This window comes from Odontomachus brunneus, unplaced genomic scaffold (assembly GCF_010583005.1).
Source record: "Odontomachus brunneus isolate Ranch 3 - 2012 unplaced genomic scaffold, Obru_v1 Obru_scaffold_122, whole genome shotgun sequence".
Lineage (NCBI taxonomy): Eukaryota > Metazoa > Arthropoda > Insecta > Hymenoptera > Formicidae > Odontomachus > Odontomachus brunneus.
Window position 1 is genome coordinate 29,115 of NW_022639572.1, and position 17,414 is coordinate 46,528.

Consider the following 17,414-nt stretch of genomic DNA (forward strand, 5'->3'; position numbering starts at 1 on the left):
GTCATTTCCTCTGTTATCTTATACACATGTGATTAAAGCGCATTACTTATATTAAGTTTCTTTAATCATGAGTGCACAAAATCAGTTGCCCAATCTTGATAAAATCTTTCGAGATGATGACGAACCCGATTTTGTACCCTCAGGAGGGTGTGTATTAATTTATATTACTGGATATAACTTTGCAGAGAGAAAGAGAGAGAGAGAGAGAGCACATTTATTAATTAATAACAAACTTATTTCTCGTAATTATATTTTCTGCATTTTATATCTTTCTTTTTATAAGTATATATTTACTTTGTTTTAAACGTATATGGTGTACATATGTAAAATAAACATTGTCAAATGTTATCCTCCTAATTTAATTATTTAATGAGTAGTCGTTTAAATTACTATTTTTAATAAAGTTGAATTAGTTTTTTATTTTGACAATTTTAATTTTGCATAATAACAAATTTATATTTTATTGTCAGATATACTGCAACTTTTGCATTTTTAGGTCCAATTTGGCTGCTATCTTTGGACTACAATCAAAAGTTGGAGATCCTCATGTTGTTAAGCAAACAGCCTCTAAGAAGAGTAATACTCGATATAATATACAACAAACTACATCATCACCTTCTAAAACAGAAGTTCTGATTGCTAAAGCTATACATGCCTTTAAATTGTAATCATATTGAACTATTAAGAGTACTATTTATTCTTATCTAATTGATATAGTAATATGTGTGATTAAAATCTTATAATATTTATGTTTTATATGTTCAAGTGTGTAATAGTAAATCTAATTGTATTTTAGGCAAAAGGGTCGATATGTCTCTATGAAAAAGCTTGGTATGGCATTAATAGGCAATGTAACAACGAGAGTATACCAAATAATTTTATACAAGAACAAACAAGAATATATATCTGTTGCTACAGTGACACGTGACTTTGTATATACTGTACAAGCAAATAATTACAGCAGTTATTATGATGACAACAAAGAAAATTGGTCGATCTTATTTGAGAATAATGAGAGTTATCTAGAGTTTGTGACAGAAGTGGGATTGTCACGTTATTTCGCAGTGCAAAAGAAAGGAGAGGATGTGATTTATCAAGATTTGATGCCAAGTGATACAGATGTAATTGCGAAAGAAGGAGACAACATATGCATTAAATATTTTGTAGGAACTGAGATAGTACAACCTTTTAAAACAAACTTTGCAATGTTGCAAACAATGACAGTAGAGATATCAACGGACAATAATTGGGAGAGAAGTCTTTTAGGCAGTGGCAAGGGACTAAAGAGAGTTTTATTTTTACCTCCTAATAAACAGGTATTTCAGCAAATCTCTGTGAAACACAATATATGGCAACAAAATTGTTCATTAAATAATTTTACATAGATTAGTTTAGGTCCTGGCTTTCCTAAAGAGAGAGATATTATGTTGATAATAGAGATAACTGATATACAAGTGCCAGAAGATAATTCGTTCATACCCAATGTTTCAACTAGTGGAAAAGCTTCCATAATTTCGAGAATGGCTAAAATGGGTCAATCTATTCTACCAAAAATTCCTGTACCTTTGACCACGGATTCGGAAGACACTGAGGTTTATTATTCTGCTTATTACTGATAATATATATCCATAAATCTGATAATTACAGTTCAAAATATATTGTGTTAATCTGTTGATACTTTTTTGTAGGATGATGTACCTCATAAGTCTCCTCGTCACAAAAAGGTTGGTTATAGTTTATAGACTCTTCGTGGGAGCAAATTTTCTATTTTGTAAAAATAATATATATTGTGTTAGATTGATCAAGCAGAAGCAGTTTTGCAGAACAAGAACTCGTTGCACGAACAAACGGAAGAGAAGAAAAGCAACGCTCAGAAAGTTACGGGACCGGAAGCAGAAGTGCCTTCAGTAGTTTCTAATACTTATAAGCCATTAGTTGCTGCACCTCCACTGACTTCGCAATGGACACCACCATATTTCCCCGTATATATTAGCAGTTAAATATTCAATAAATATTTCGAGAAATATTATAATGCGACATGCAGATTTAAGAAATAAAAATGGGTGAAATTACAGGGACATTATGTAGCAATGGACAATCAGATGTATCCTGTACCACAGACTGTAAATCGTACAGTACCAGCTGCTCTAGATCCTGGAATCAATGTGTTACTATCGGAAAATAGAATAACAAATGCGGAAATACGAATGGGAATGTCCAAGATATCCGATAATGTCCAGAAACTACTGGATAAGGTATGCATGTGAATAAAGTGACAATAACATATTTGTTATAAAAATATTACGTGTGTAGTTTCATGCACTCGAGCTTCAAAATGCAACAACACCTACGAGCGATAAAGCGACGTTGGATGCTTCTTGGAGAATGTTTTTAGCTTTCAATGCATCTCGAACAGGAGCGAACGACAATGAATTGCCAAAGAATACTGATAAAGATACGACCAACGAGAAAATTCAAGAGTTACAAAGTAGAATAAGCACTTTAGAAAATGAGTTGGAAAAGTCCAAAGGTGATAACTAAAATCCGAAATACTATTCAAACAGCAACTGTGTGTTACATTCTCTTTAATTTATAAATATAAATTTAATAATTTATTAATCTTTTCTATTATAGGAGAAAAGGAATCATTATTGCAAGCCAATGAAAATTTAGATAAAAAGATTCAAGAGTTGAAAACAAGGTTAACTGATACAAATAATGATCTGAAAATGACTGAAGAGGATTTAGATAAAGCTCAAAATATTATTAGACAATATAAAGAAATAAATGTTAGTTTAGAAAATATACTTTCTCTGTCTAGGCAAGAGAACATTTTTCAGGCAAAATTCAGACAGAAAGATGTAATGATTATATTTTTCAATATTGTTCATATATGTTTATTTATAACATTTCAATGTTATTTCACTCACATATCATTATTATTGACATATTGATATATTATGTTTGTTTTACAGATTGAGAATAAAAATAAAGAAATAAAGCAAATAATGAACAAAACATATCATATATTATTAGAAAAACTTGCGGATAAATCACATTCCAATCTGTCATTTGATTATGTAAAATCCATTATTGCAAATACAATAAAGGTAAGAAACGTATATGTGATGCATACGACAAATGCAAATATTATATTATGCATATATTATGAAAATATTCTAATCAAAATTTTGCACTTAGCATATCACTTTGCAAGTGCTGAATGAAGAGCCTGGTAAAGATGATGAAAATTCTGAAGTAAGTAAGACTGTAAATTCCACAGTTTCCAATATTGTTGGGGAACATACTCAGAAAGCAGTATTAAACGTAGAGAATGCTGATAATATCCCGGTAAAATCCATGGAAACTTCAAGATCTACTACAGTAATCACATTTTATTGTTTAGAGCAACGCAAGTAAAAAGGAAACTTGCGTTACTTACATACATGTTCCTATGATAATAACTTTTTTCTAAGATTACATTTTTTCATTCTAGATCATGCCTGTCTTTGAAAACGAACCGCCCCCCGTTCCACTTGACGATATCGATGAAACTGATACCGAATGATTGATTAATTGCGATACAAGCTGATTTTTTAATTTGTCACATATATCTAATATATTGCATATTTCTGTTATATTCTTAACAAGTTTGTATAGTGTAATTCTTTATATAAGTCAGATATATTAATAAAGAGTATTTTTATTATAAATTGAATATTTTCTATTATATGATCTTATATATGTTATTCGTTATTGTAATCTTTTAACAATACACAGAAAACTAAATAAAATAATACATAGAAAATGTTTAATAATTTTGGATCGTGGATCAGAAATATGAAAGGTATGTGATTTTGCGAGGAATTGTTAAAATTTTTTGTTGTTCACAAATCTTGTTTAAAGTAAGATATGTAAAATTATAAAATTTTCTATGGAACAAGAACATTATTTATTTAAATATAAGTTGTTTACTTGTTTATAAAAATAATACTTATTGTTTATTAATGTACGACAAACTAACCTCCGTTTTGATTTGTTTCATTTGGGCTATTAAATTTTTTATATTTTTTGCCCTGTAAAAAAAGGAAATGATGATAATCTGAAATTTTAAAATATCATACGAATAACTGTATTAAATAATCACACATACATTTGGCCAAGGTTTTCCTTTATCGTTTCCTCTTGATTACGTGTGAAGACAATTTCTTTCTTTTTCTCATTGGATTCGGTGACATCTGCATGCACAGTTTGTTGAGCAGATTTTTTCTTGAGTTGTTCAAGTCGGATTTTCATGCTGTGCATTTTCATGTCCATCTTTTTCAATTCTTCCGCCTCTGCTCGTTCGACAGCTGTCAGAAAGGGTTCCTTGTAATTTACCAGTCGTAAAACTTCTTCTGCCCTAAAAGTATAATAATTTATAAATGTTACTTGTGCAACAACTTAGTAAAATATTGTGTGCTTTATTTTCATTTTTTAAATATCAATAATATTACATTTATCTGAGGCGGTGGCTACTTAAATGTCGTCTAAGTATATAATGAAACAATTATCACTCACCTACATGCTAATTTTTTTTGTTCGTCATTGATCTCTTCGTATCGCTCGGCTAAACGCTCCGCGGTTTCTCGCAATTCTTTCTTTGTTTTCGTTAAAACATCGAGTTCCTTTAATAGATGGATTTTCAAAACTTTCAAAGCATGTACTTTCTTGTTGATTTCTTCCCGAACTTTGTCGTGTCGAACGAAGTGTTGGGTACGAAATATATTTGTAGCGTGATACAAAAGCTGAAACGTCAAAAAAATCATTTTCGATTGTTATAATTGCAGAATTTAATTATAAACTTTCTATGCACCTAATAATTTTTATAAATATTAATTTGTAATTATTGCAATCGATTCATGTAATATCCTCGTATCTTACCTCTAAACGCTCGCTTAAAGACATCGAGCGAGATCCTATTTTAGTTATGGGTTGCGATATGTCGCGTTTTAACAATTTTTTTATGTATGCGTCGAACGACTCCTTGTTTACCTTAAAAGGAAGAACCAGTATACTTCATTACAAACTACATTATCATTCAGTAACTAATACTTTCGAAATCATTATTTCATTTTGAAAAAGAAATTTGTTTATTGAAATTCTTAAAATAATTCTAGAAATATCTTTTAAATATAAGAACGGAGATAAACTTTTTTTCGCAAGTATTTCAGGATGAAAGCACTGTAATCCTTACATAGAGAATAATATTGCAATATAATACGTACTGTTTTCATAGTGTTGGCGATAGGTTCGAGTTGCTTCGCTATTGGAAGATAATGCAGATCTATGACCGAAAGATCGACGACAACACCTGTGTGCAGCAATGCGACTAAAACGCAGGGTTCTTGAAGGAGACCGAAACCGAATATTGGTGTAGCTTCGTCTACACTGGTGTGTTTAGTTCTTGTGGAAAATAAGTATTGCAAAGTCGATTGGTTCGACAAAGAAGGTAAGTCACTATCATTTTTATCTAGAAAAAAGTAAAATTTTAATTAAATAAAAAATAGAAATATATATAATAATATATATTCTCTATATTCTAGAGATGCTGAAATAGAATTCTTCAATTTTATCCTTTTACACATCTCACTTTGCATTTTGCTTTTATACTTAACAAGCAATAGATTAACCAGTGATTTTTATTGTCAGTAGAAACAAATATAAAAATCTATTTACTTAAATTGACATGTATAAAAAGAGCTTTTATATAAGTTCATAACTTGTGATAACTTTATCGTAAATGTTGTAGGATAAAGAATATAAGTTTTGCTTTTATATCATTTACTTAGTAACATAAATTTACTTGCCATTAGGTACGTTTATAAATTCCTCCAGTTGAGAAACCATCGGCAGACTCACCATGTGAATCCCGGCGTTATGCGAACAAAAGTATCTGGTACAAATAAGCGGTAATAATTAAATTATAACTAGTAAATAATCAGTTAATAATAACACAAATATAACACAAAAAGGAATTATCGTTATTTTGTCGAGAGAGAAAAAATAAATTTTTGTTCAATAAGCTATTCGTAGATGATAGAAATTGCGAAAATTTTGGAGCGTCCTCACACTTATATTTTGCATACATATTTATATTCTGCACGAACATTCTTTCTAATTAATACCTCGATTTGTTGCCCTTATCGCCGTGAAGATAAATGGTACAATTGTATTTTTTATCATCGTCCGTGAAGAGGAGACCCAGTTCCAGTTCGACACATTCATAAACGTAGAGCGCATCGTCCGGCGTGTGAAGACTATAGTTTGAGCCATACTGTGACCAAGTCTGAAGAAAAGAATTTATCATATGATAAAAAGAAGAGAACGTAGAATTTATGTTCATAATGAGATATGTAGTTGAAAAGTCTTTTCTTTTAAAATATAAAAGTTAACACGCTGCTACGAGCGAAACTACGTCCCATCATCGACTGACAAGCAAAAACGTAACGAAAAACCTGCGTGATTTATACTTGACGGGAACACTTTGTATTAGTATTCATGGATGAATGTATCAGAACATAAATATATGTTTCGTTACGTCGATATTTGTCGTATACCATACCTTTCTGTCGTCATCGTCATCGTCCAGTATTTCGTGCAGTAGTATCGCATGATAAATCTTTCCGGTGCACATGGCGATGACTACTATCGGCGGAGTAGTTTGCAGGCACATGATAGAGCATGAATCTATCCCGTAATTATCGTCACTCGGCGGATACATAGACAACGAGCCTAGCACTATCGGATTCTCATAGCTGGCAACACGATTAAAGTATCGTAATTGAGAATAGAAAAGAAAATATCGCACCTCTTGTCATCCATATCATAAATAGTATACATTTGTTTGAGTTCATTAATAAGATTAATATAGTGTTATCCCTTGTCGCAAAAGATCATATATCTGATAATTATATTATATAAATTTAATCTAAAAGACACTTTGCTCATACTTCTCCAACAAGATGTTCCCGCGAACGATCAGTACTTCGCCGTTTCCTCGAAGGATCAGGATCGGCCATTCGATCTGATTCCAGTCGATGACATTTTTCACCTAAAAATTGAGAACGTTTTGCATTCTAATATTGGATTACCGCTATCAACTCGAAGGTAATCAACTCGACATATGAAACGTTACGGACGGAGTAAGACCTGTATTAGTAGTTGTTACTTGAAACTAGTTTCAAATAATAGAGATATTCAGGTTTAAATTTAGAGTTAGGTTTGAGTTTTTTTACTCGAACCGCGATTAAAGTTGTAATATCGCATATATTATTCAAATGAAACATTCAAATCTAACTCTAAACTCAGATCTGAATATCTCATGTGAGACAAATTTCAAGACCATGGCCATTAATAGTCATTACTTGAAACTTATTTCAAATAAGATATTCAGATTTTAACTTAGAATTAGATGCGAATTTTTCAGCTAAATTACAATTACACCCAAAATATAATATAAACGTATATGATCTAATTGAAAACTTAGATCCAATTTTAAATTTAGATCTGAGTATCTCACCTGAGACAAGTTTTAAGTAACGATTATTGATATTCATTATTGATACTGGCCTAAGAATCTTTTCGGAAAGATCTCTTCACATTCTCTTACTAACTTATGGACGCGAAAGCTCGTCGAAGATTCATACCTCGTCGATGCTTTTGTCGGCGAACAATTCCGATTTCTTCAAGGTAGGAGTGGCGAAATCAAAGTCCACCGCGATTTCGCCGAGGGACGTGAAGTCCGGGATCTTCTTGGGTGAGCTTGACGGCGCGCGGCCGACTTTCCAGCATTTCACGAGTCTGGGTGCGCCGCCCAACTCGCATTCGTACAAACTGCGGTGAAGTTAAATGCAGCTTAAGGTCAGTGGTCCGACGACGTTTTTTAAAGACGCTTCGGCGCGTAAAGCTCGCGGAAATTTAGTTCGCGGAGCGTTTTTCTTACTTTTAAGCCCTATCTAACGCGAAGAGTTTAAGCGCGCGCGCTTAAGTTATGTTGCGCGCGATTCTTCGCGGTGGTTTCGCAAGTTTTCCGTAATTATAACTGCAAAAGATGTTGACTTTCGCGACTGAAAGAACACAGTGCTTTTGTCTCAAGAACGATCGACGGTATGATTGGAACAGGGTGATGTGCGATTTCGATGTTTCTCTCGTTGAGCGAGAGATCCGTGCAAGACGAAAAATAAAGATATTTCAGTTGATATCAGTTGATATCACTGAACCAAATCACATGATTGCTTTATAATTACCGGAAGGAATTCTCAGATGTTAAAACCAGTAAGTGCGAGTCACTTGTCGAGCCTGGATGCCATCGCACGCGTTGAATTTCTGTGGTTGCTCCGAAGTCGCCAAAGTTGTGGTTTCTGAAATCAGAAAGGTAATACGATCTACCGTGTTCCGTTTGTTGCGCCAATCTTGTCAACAAGACCGAGTCATACGAGATTACAGCTTTTTTACAGAATAATTGAAGGATGGTCTAAACTGGAGAAAATGTCAGATCAAGTGTCATCCCGATGAAGTCTTGGGAGGAGCGTAAACTTTGCATCTACATCAGACGCAGATACTGTTGAGTGGGGGAGTTTCTTGTTTAATTAATTAGAAAATACAAAATTATTGTAAAACGAACGTTAAGAGCACAGTTGGTTGTACGTGATTACAACGAGAGGAACGTGGTCGAGGTGTTATGAATGTGAGACATCGATCCAAGTTGGATTCGCTCCTAAGCAAGGAGAGACGCGTTCGGCCGCGTGGATGAGCATTAATGGCTTTATAATCTAATGAATTTTTAGGTTAAGCGTCGGGAAGGATGAGCAGAAAATCCAGATAGGTTTTTCCCCGGGATTTATTGCCGAGAAAGAAAAGACGAGGGCACGGGGAGAGCGTTCGCCGCTTATCTCTCGCTTGTCTGTGCCTTTCGACCGATGGGTGTAACCACCGAATCACATCACCAAATTTATTTCCACCGCGGCAATAATAATTATATATTATGACTCTGGAGAAACACTCAGATCGTATGAGAGCTTTCCAGTTAATTCATTCTACACATACTACTTCGCATTTTTTATTATATAATTTTTCACTCCTTCAAAATATTTTCTCGTCGAGAAACCCATTCTTTTGATATCAGGTGCGCTTCCACATACATTCCCCGTGATATCACCTTTCAAAGGAGCGACAATTACATTTGCAGAAATATACTACTGTCAAAGCGTCATTACTGCTCTTGCGCTGCTTTAGGGGATGATTCTCTGGACTTTACAAATTCCCGATATTCCTTCCGGGGACACTGCGCGCTTCGCTTGGTTAGTCCCAATGCGTAGAGTTCATAATCTTCCGCGCTCTACGTGGACGCCGTTATTTCGTTCGTCCATTTACGGGAAAAAATGACGAAATTCGTCCCGGAATCTTAAATGAGAAGGTGGACGAGGCTATGACGGGAGCGGCGGTGACTTAAACGCAATAACGAGTAATACGCAGGGAAGTTCCTAGAATAAAATGATACGACACCGTGTAAGATCTACTTTGAAGTCAGGTCCGTGCCGTTCTTTGTACAAATTGCGAGAAAAGCGTGGCGCAAAAAGCTCCGGCCACCGCCACCGGGGTTAATACGTTTACGTAGGAAAATTATTTTTAATTTTTCTAGACGTGCGCCGGACGGAAGAGAGAGAAAGAGAGGGAGAGAAAGAGAGAGAGAAACCGAGGAAGCGGGGTGAGGTCGAGACACGAGGGTGTGGCAGAATGCGCGGCACTGCCGTGTAAGAATTTCTTAATTAGATTCGAGCAGCTGCGCGACCTCTCATTCTTTTGTTTTCGGCGAGAAATTTCCGGTAAGTCGCGATGGCGATACCTGGTCCAGGCCACGCTCGTCACCGAGAGAATTCAAGCTTTATTAGATATTTTTATTGGCTCCTGATTTGAGAAAAACTCCGCTCTTACAAGCTGTTAAAGAACTCATAAATCACGCGCTTGTCTCCTCTTTTTAGAATGATTTTGGACTTTGCGATCTATTGACATTTTTGGGCAATCGTCGTTCCTAAATGTAACCGTAACAGAAGATGAAGACCAAAGAAATACTTGAACAACGTTGGCATCCTTTCCTTGGCCGATTTATTTTTCAAGAACGTGATTAGGGCCTCGAGAAAGGGTCTAGTTCAATATGTTTTCGTTTCACAATCGTGTGATCCACGAATTTGAATAGATCCTAGACAGTGATATCTATCCTTATTTAATATAACCGAGAGCAAAAATGGATATTTATGGCAGCCTCTCTTCGGATCTTTTTTCGGCGGCAGCGCCAACAAATATCGAATACGCGAGTGAGAGGGGTTGCGTGAGCGCGCGCCCTTAAATGCGTTGGTCCTGTTGCCATTCATTTTATTTAGGAATATTCAGCGCCATCGAACGAAAGCATCTCCGTGGGCAAGCCGAGGTAATCAAGGCAGCTTAATACCTATCAGAACACGCGCGTGTGCACGCGTGGAGCGCGGGCGCGAGCGCGAGTGAAGGGGTAGGCATAAATTCTGATAATTCCGAAATTGTGACAGAACGAAGAAAAATTCCCGGGAGAGGTCGCGGTGAAAAGTGCGAATAAATCGTTGCGTATGCCTTTGTCAACGAAACGGCGAGTCAGGCGGACGTGGGAGGGTTGGAGTCCGCGATGATGGGGTGAGAGAGAGAAAAGAGAGAGAGGGGAGAGAGAGAGAGAGGGGAGAAGGGAAACAGGGAGGGAGGGGGAGAGAGAGAGAGAGCCACCACCACTATGTCTGGCTCTTTTTTTCGCCCCCGCTGTCCTCCCGTGTGTCTCTCCATCTCTTCACTCCACACCCTGCCATCCTCTCTCTGTCTCTCTGCCGGTTTCCCATCCTCCTGCCTCCCGGCCTTCCTCTTTACCGGTGCGTGCGTACATTTTTATCAATTATTAAGAACTCCTGGCGCTTGTGTGCCGGTGGTGGCCGTGTCGCCGTTCTGCGCGGGACGTATGTACAGGGTGTCGCGGGGGTGGAGAAGCGAGGGGCTGTATCCCGGAGACCGTAGCGTGGTGGTGATACCCGATGCCCGCTATCTTTTTCTCCCCGGGCGCGGGCCTTTTGCTCGCTTTTTCTGGCATGCCGCGGACATTAATAACGGCCACGGGCTAACCACCGCCGTCAACCAACCCCCCTGCCAACGTTACCGTGTCCAGCCGCGGAAAGTGCGAGAGTAATAATAAAATATACGAAATGTAGGCGAGAGCACATCGTTGTGCGCGGAGCGCGCGAGAGCAACGGCGGCGGCGGCCGCCGCCGCACCGAGGCCGACAAAACAAACGTCGCGACGTTACGGTGTACCTTTCATTGTCCGCGAAGGTACGCGGATCTCCTCGCGTTATAATAATTTAGAGCGACGCTGCGAGAGCCGCGCGGGCCCTGATTTTAGCTTAATAGAACGCAGCCGCGCCCGCTTCGGCCGGCCGCGCTGTATCCGCGTGTTTCTGCCGAGATTGTCATTATTCTCTTCGCGCCCCGGGTATTTCGCCCTCGAGGACACAGAATTACGACGATTTGTAGCGGACGCGCGGAATACGCACTTAATTCGATCATTTGGAGGATACTCGCGACGTCGTTTTCACAGCGTGTGTCGCTTCGGCTGATTCTTCATGCGGCTCGTTTGCGTCACTTGACTCTGCGAAATTATCGTTTGAAAAATTGTCCGACCGAATTGTTTCTGGGGGTCTACACAAGAAAGGAAGGATTCGCACAACCCGGGAACACTTTGTTCGGGTTGCTTTAGGTGCTGGGTGACGATCCCCCAAAAAATGAATGAGAAGCGATGATGAAAAATACTGCCACTCAAAATCGCAACATGAAGAATGTTTGATTCAGGCTTAGAGCGAATTTTTAATCTTAAAAGTGAAGGTTTCAATGGATCAGAAAGAAATTGTTCCTGTGACGGTGGAATACATCAGATTCACTGTGCAATTTCGAATAAAAATATTTACTCGACGATTCAAGATGGATAATTAATTTTACACGAATGCACAGTTACTCGAGAATTCGAGGAACTCGGCTGTCACTCTACTTTTCGTGTAAAATTTCACTTGAAGGAATTCTGAGAGCTGATTTGAGTTGTATATCATGTATATTTGTCGTGAATTGGTGCTTCATTGAATTTTCTAAGACGCCAACGAATGGATTTCCATTCTGTTCGCTCCAAGGGGAGAATAGAAACTGGGGGGTGGCCAAACATCACCCTCCACCCAGAACGATCGCATCGGGGAACCGTAGGCTTCCACAGCCGAGTGAATCCTCCCCTCCTCGTGTAAACCCCAAGACGCAATTCTGTCGGACAATTTTTAACCCACTTACGCCTCGTTTTGGCCAAAGTCTCTCCGCGGCGTTTAATCTCCGGCGTTGCACGTCGGCGTAACGGGCTGTCACGTGGCTTTTACGTCGGTGTTGCACCCTTTGTACGGCGATTACGTACTTCGGGCCCCCCGCGGGGACAACGTTGAACCGCTTAATTCCGCCCGGCGAGCCCGTAATGACGTAATATCGTTCAGTTACTCGGAATATTTTTATTACGTCCTCGCGGAAGCGCGCCGCGCGCCGAGAAAGGGGCGGCTAAGACTAAGGGGTTGGTAGGCGGCGAGGATGGGTGGCTTCCGGACTTGCCGGGCTACGCTCGCGATATAACGAGGGCCATTATGATAAGCGGATGCATAGATTAGACATTACTCGTTAACTCGGCTGTGCGCGACGCAAGGCACCAAGGACACGGAGTCTTGTGCTACCAAGAGAGCTCTACGGAAGATCGACGACGAGGCAAGACGACGTTAAGATGACGATCTTAATTAATCACGGCCCATCGCAAAATCGACTGTTTCCGAAATAGCGAAACGACACTAGGCAAATAAACTGAGCGCAACGTTCTCTCGAAGATTAGGGAAAATTTAAATCTTTAACGATAAAAAATTTACTGATTGATGCGATGTTACATTAGCATACCAAGCATGATATATTCCCATGACAGTAAGGGTGTCTTTTTCAGCGGAAAGTTTCATGACTGACAGCAATCGAGAAAAGCCCCATTAGAAATTTATTTCATAATTTTATGGTTATTCTGATCAGACTGTCCCCAAATCAGTTATTTGCACTAAGAAAAACATACTCGAAAATTTATTTGTGAAACCTAAACTTTATTCCAGAGAAATAAACTTTATTTCACAGAAATAAACTTTATACCTCACAAGTAAATTTTCAAGTGATTTATTCTCAGTATTGTTTGTATAGTTGTAATAGAAAAAGAAAAAAATTGTTGATAATTTGTTTATTTTTGAGGTAGAAAGTTTATATCTCACAAATAAAATGTTCAAATATTTTCAAGTATTTTTTCTCAGGGTATAAGGTGATGTTATTGGGTCATAATAAGTTATGTAACGCACTGTGGCGATTAAGTTACTTCTTTAATAATAAATATTATTAATAAATTAACAAATAATATTTTATAATAAATAATGATTTATTTATAATAAATATTATAAATATTTTATAATATAATAAATATTATATATATATATTTACAGACATTATATTATATATATAATAAATTAATAAATATTATTAATAAGTATTATTAAATAAGCATATTATTAATAATAAATAAGTAACATCTTATTAATAGTTAGGAGCCAACAATATATGTCAACTTATGAAGACCAGACAACCGGTTGGGATAACCGGATGACATCATGGGACAAATTTCTAGTCGGGGACCGATCAATCCGCGATCTCGCTCTTCTTCTTGAGCAGCTTCACCCCATTTCGCTCATCGGTGCTCATTATAGAGCAACAGCCGCGTTACAGCGGAAGTTCGCGTTCTCTCCCCGGCGAGAGGGCACGGAAGACAGCGCTCGTCCGAGGGCGCGGGGGGCGGCCCATAAAATCGGGATGTTGCGCAAAATATAACGACCGACGTTCTCCTGGCGCTGGCTGACGCTCCCGTCGTAATTCATCCCGACTCTCGCTTGCCTTCCTTCGCCTTCCCGACGACACCTGCGTCGGCAACTAAGCCCGTTAATTCTCCAGGCCGCGGCGCGCCTCGGCAGCGTCGCGTCGCGTCGCTCGCGTCTCCATCGCGCCCTGCCATCGGCTCCTCTCACCCGGGAGAACCCGGCTTCCCGGTTGCGCCGCTGTCCCGACACGTTCCGGTTCTCGATCTTCGCCGGCACTTATCCCCAACGTAGCGTTCGCCACGTTCGCCGCGCGACGAGGGTGTCGAGAGCCTTGCCGAGTACCTCTCGCGGCGGAACACACGCCGTGAACATCGCGCAAGGTAATTAGGCGACGCTTCATACGCGTTAATCACGAGTATCATTGGCAAACAGCTAGTCCGAAAAAGCGATATCGATTGAGCGCAGGCTGGGAAAGCGCGACTTGTTCGTGACGCGATTGACGGCTCGTTATTGATTTAACGGGAGGTCCTGACTAGCGATCGGGATCAAAAGGAAATGTCTATATAACGAAAGAGGAAACTGAATTGTTACCGACACTGGTCTTGCTAATTATTTCCTCTGGATGATTAAATTTCCGCCTTCGAAATTAGAATGAAACTCGTTATTGATATTAATTTCAAGTGAAAAGTCGGACGATGAAGAATCTAATCGGGTTGTTTTTTGCAGTTGACGAATGGAGATATGATTAGATTGTGGGTATCGATTTTTCGTCACGTGAACGCGTGTCTTCGGACACGAAACACGATGTTGGAAACTGGCGTAGGCGAGCGACGTGGCCACGACGAGATACGGCAAACAAAAGGATACCGAGTCCGGAGCGCGAGAACAGGAGTGCCCGGGCATCCCAGAATGTGCCCGTGGCTAGCACACGTACCGCTGTAATTAAAAGAACCGACAGATGCCCCTTTCTCTCTCTTTCGCCGACGGCTTTTATTTCGTTACGCGAAACGACGGCGACGACGACGACGACGACGACGACGACGACGACCACGACGACGACGACGATGACGACGCCGACGACGATGGCTGGAACGCGTCTCGCGTATTTAAATTCTCCAGCGGGCGACTCCCGGAATTCTTTGATTAGACGCGGGTAACCGTGATGGCGGTAAATGAACGTACGAATCTACATAAAATGTATATATGATTGAAGTGGTGATAATTGGACAGATCGTGATCGAAGAATTCGCATAATATTTTTACTCGTGGATGTCGTAGCCAAAAAGGTTGTTCGCGATTTTCGGGATGAGTTTGTGAGCTCATTCGTCTTGTGCAGAGAAGAGCGTAGTAATGATAAGTATAAAGTGACAATTGTATGAGTCTAATTTATATATATATATATATATATATATATATATATATATATATATATATATATGTATGTATATAGAATTATAATAAACTATTTTTATAGTTATTGCAACCTAAAATAATTTTTTAAACTATACATATTAATTCTACTAACAAAACTCACATAGTTGTCATTCTTATATAGTTGCATCATTGGGTCTCCTTCTCTGAGTGCAATGAGAAAATTCTTTTGTTGAAAAACGAATTTTTTTATTGGACAAGACGGAGAGTTCACAAACTCACCCCAGAATTACGGATAACCCTTTTTGTTCGTGACTACGACACGGAAGTTGCATTTACATACAGGTCAGTACGACGGGTTGCCTATGCGTTTCGCCGGTAGGCGTATGTAGTCGTGCGCGGTCTCAGTAAGCCTTTGTGGAATGCTCACTTAACTGGAATGTAAACTTAACAGGAAAGAAAATGCGCAAGCGAGTGTTCCATCAAGGTCTCTACTGAAGTCATGCACAACTACGTGCGCCTGCCAGTGAACCGGACAGGCAAGTCGTCGTATTGACCTGTATATAAGCGCCATACTCCGTATTTTAATTATGTCCTGCACACTGAGACAATATGTTGCATTTTGTAAATTTATCTTATCTTTTTCTTTTCTAAAATCAATCTGGAACCAATAACCGAGATCAATTATCAATAAATCTGTGTTCAGTCTCGGTTGCTAGCCCTTTACAAAGGAATAATATAAATCAAAGCGTGTAACTGTTGGGCGAAGAACGAATATCTCTAGGACGGCGAAGACGGCACGGCAGATAAAAACGCGCACTTTGGCCGCTATCGCGGGCAAACGCGGCCCGATTAAACAGGGTGACAGCGAGCTTTTTAATTCAGCGCGACCTCTCGTAATTCAACTCCTTCGTTAACGCTGATTCGACGAGAAATATCGTTCGGCCGGCAATAAAGTTTCAGGCCGCGCCGGCCCTGATAAAGCGCGACACACGTAAACCGTAAAACGGCTTATACGCTTTTTCCTCGGCGTGCCGACATTTTTCAAAAGGCGCGGATATCATCGGGGACCATCTAAATCATCCCGCGCGCGAGTACAGCGCGCGACCCTATGCTCGGCCTCCGCAAACAACCCCCGTCGCGCGCTCCTCCCGCGATCCCACGCTCGCCACCGAAAACAACCGGCAAGCCGGTGATTTTCGTTAGTGCTTGCTCATCGAAAAAAAGTAGAAAAACGAGGGGAAACCCAAAGTGGGGAGGGGGTGGAATACGGAGGGTGTAGAGTAGATGTCGTGTGTTTGGAGACAGGGCGCGGGCTCTCTCTCTTTCTCTCTCTCTCTCCCTCTTTTCTCCCTCCGCGCGACCGCGCCTGTGTGAGTGCGCGTAGCACCGCGTGTGGTCGCCCGAGATTAGCCGCCGGTTTATATCGGGATTACATATGTAAAACCATTAGGTTAAATCATTTTTTAAATAAACGCGCTGCGCCTCCCGCCCCGCCCGAGGCCGGCGGCCCGGGTCAGATAGGAGAGCACACCCCCGCGTCCGAGCGGGTGAGAGATTCAGCCAGTGGGTGAAATATTCCGTAGCACGTTCAACATATGCTCGAGGAACTCTCTCTGGCGCGCGCCGCGATCCGATTGACCGTTTCTGCAACGCGGTTCGCGGTATTTCCACGTTCGGGAATAAATGAGCTTGCACGGCTGACAGATTAGCCCGCGAGCTTTATGGCGCCTCATAAATCTGTCTTCTTTATTGTTTGTCTTTCGGGCCGAAGCGGTTTCAAGTGCACGCGGGAACACGTACGCGTTCGGCAAATACCGTTTTTTTTCGACGTTCGCACCTGCTTTTAACGGTCAAACCACACGTGTGAGCTTAAATCGGCTGGCTGGCTGACGCTCGCTCGTTCGCACCCAGCGCGGAGTCAATCTGGATCAACTCCTATCAGGCCGCACAGCTTAGCTTAAATAATGTAGCGAATGTTTGGGGTTTGTGGCGATGCCATTGAAAACTCTGTTAATCATATCATATATGAATATGTGTGGAATACAGTGGCGTAGCCAGGGGGGGGGGGGGG

General features: G+C 39.9%; 2 protein-coding genes across 3 annotated transcripts in view; one reads left to right on the plus strand and one right to left on the minus strand.

Moving 5' to 3' along the window:
- Positions 1-67: 67 nt before the first annotated feature.
- LOC116849637 (FK506-binding protein 15) lies at positions 68-3,718 on the plus strand. Of its 2 annotated transcripts, none has more exons than XM_032826978.1 (12): positions 68-147; positions 497-664; positions 797-1,316; positions 1,386-1,592; positions 1,689-1,724; positions 1,797-1,982; positions 2,076-2,255; positions 2,314-2,530; positions 2,635-2,861; positions 2,976-3,110; positions 3,202-3,384; positions 3,497-3,718. In XM_032826978.1, exons 1-12 carry the CDS (start codon positions 68-70, stop codon positions 3,566-3,568), a joined length of 2,211 nt encoding a protein of 736 aa, XP_032682869.1. In that variant the 3' UTR covers positions 3,569-3,718. The 2 variants fall into 2 exon arrangements, with proteins under 2 accessions (XP_032682869.1, XP_032682871.1); XM_032826980.1 differs by having other exon boundaries at positions 2,635-2,789.
- The window catches only part of LOC116849638 (nuclear pore complex protein Nup88), a 79,389-nt gene continuing 65,575 nt past the window's right edge, over positions 3,601-17,414 (minus strand). Inside the window, exons 3-13 of the mRNA XM_032826981.1 lie at positions 8,289-8,402; positions 7,689-7,875; positions 6,993-7,093; positions 6,605-6,797; positions 6,168-6,328; positions 5,850-5,935; positions 5,268-5,512; positions 4,924-5,034; positions 4,561-4,787; positions 4,154-4,402; positions 3,601-4,076 (exon numbers count right to left, since the gene is read on the minus strand). Of these exons, the coding sequence (XP_032682872.1) occupies positions 3,995-4,076; positions 4,154-4,402; positions 4,561-4,787; positions 4,924-5,034; positions 5,268-5,512; positions 5,850-5,935; positions 6,168-6,328; positions 6,605-6,797; positions 6,993-7,093; positions 7,689-7,875; positions 8,289-8,402 (1,756 nt within the window). The 3' untranslated portion in view covers positions 3,601-3,994. The remainder of the gene's footprint in view (positions 4,077-4,153; positions 4,403-4,560; positions 4,788-4,923; positions 5,035-5,267; positions 5,513-5,849; positions 5,936-6,167; positions 6,329-6,604; positions 6,798-6,992; positions 7,094-7,688; positions 7,876-8,288; positions 8,403-17,414) is intronic.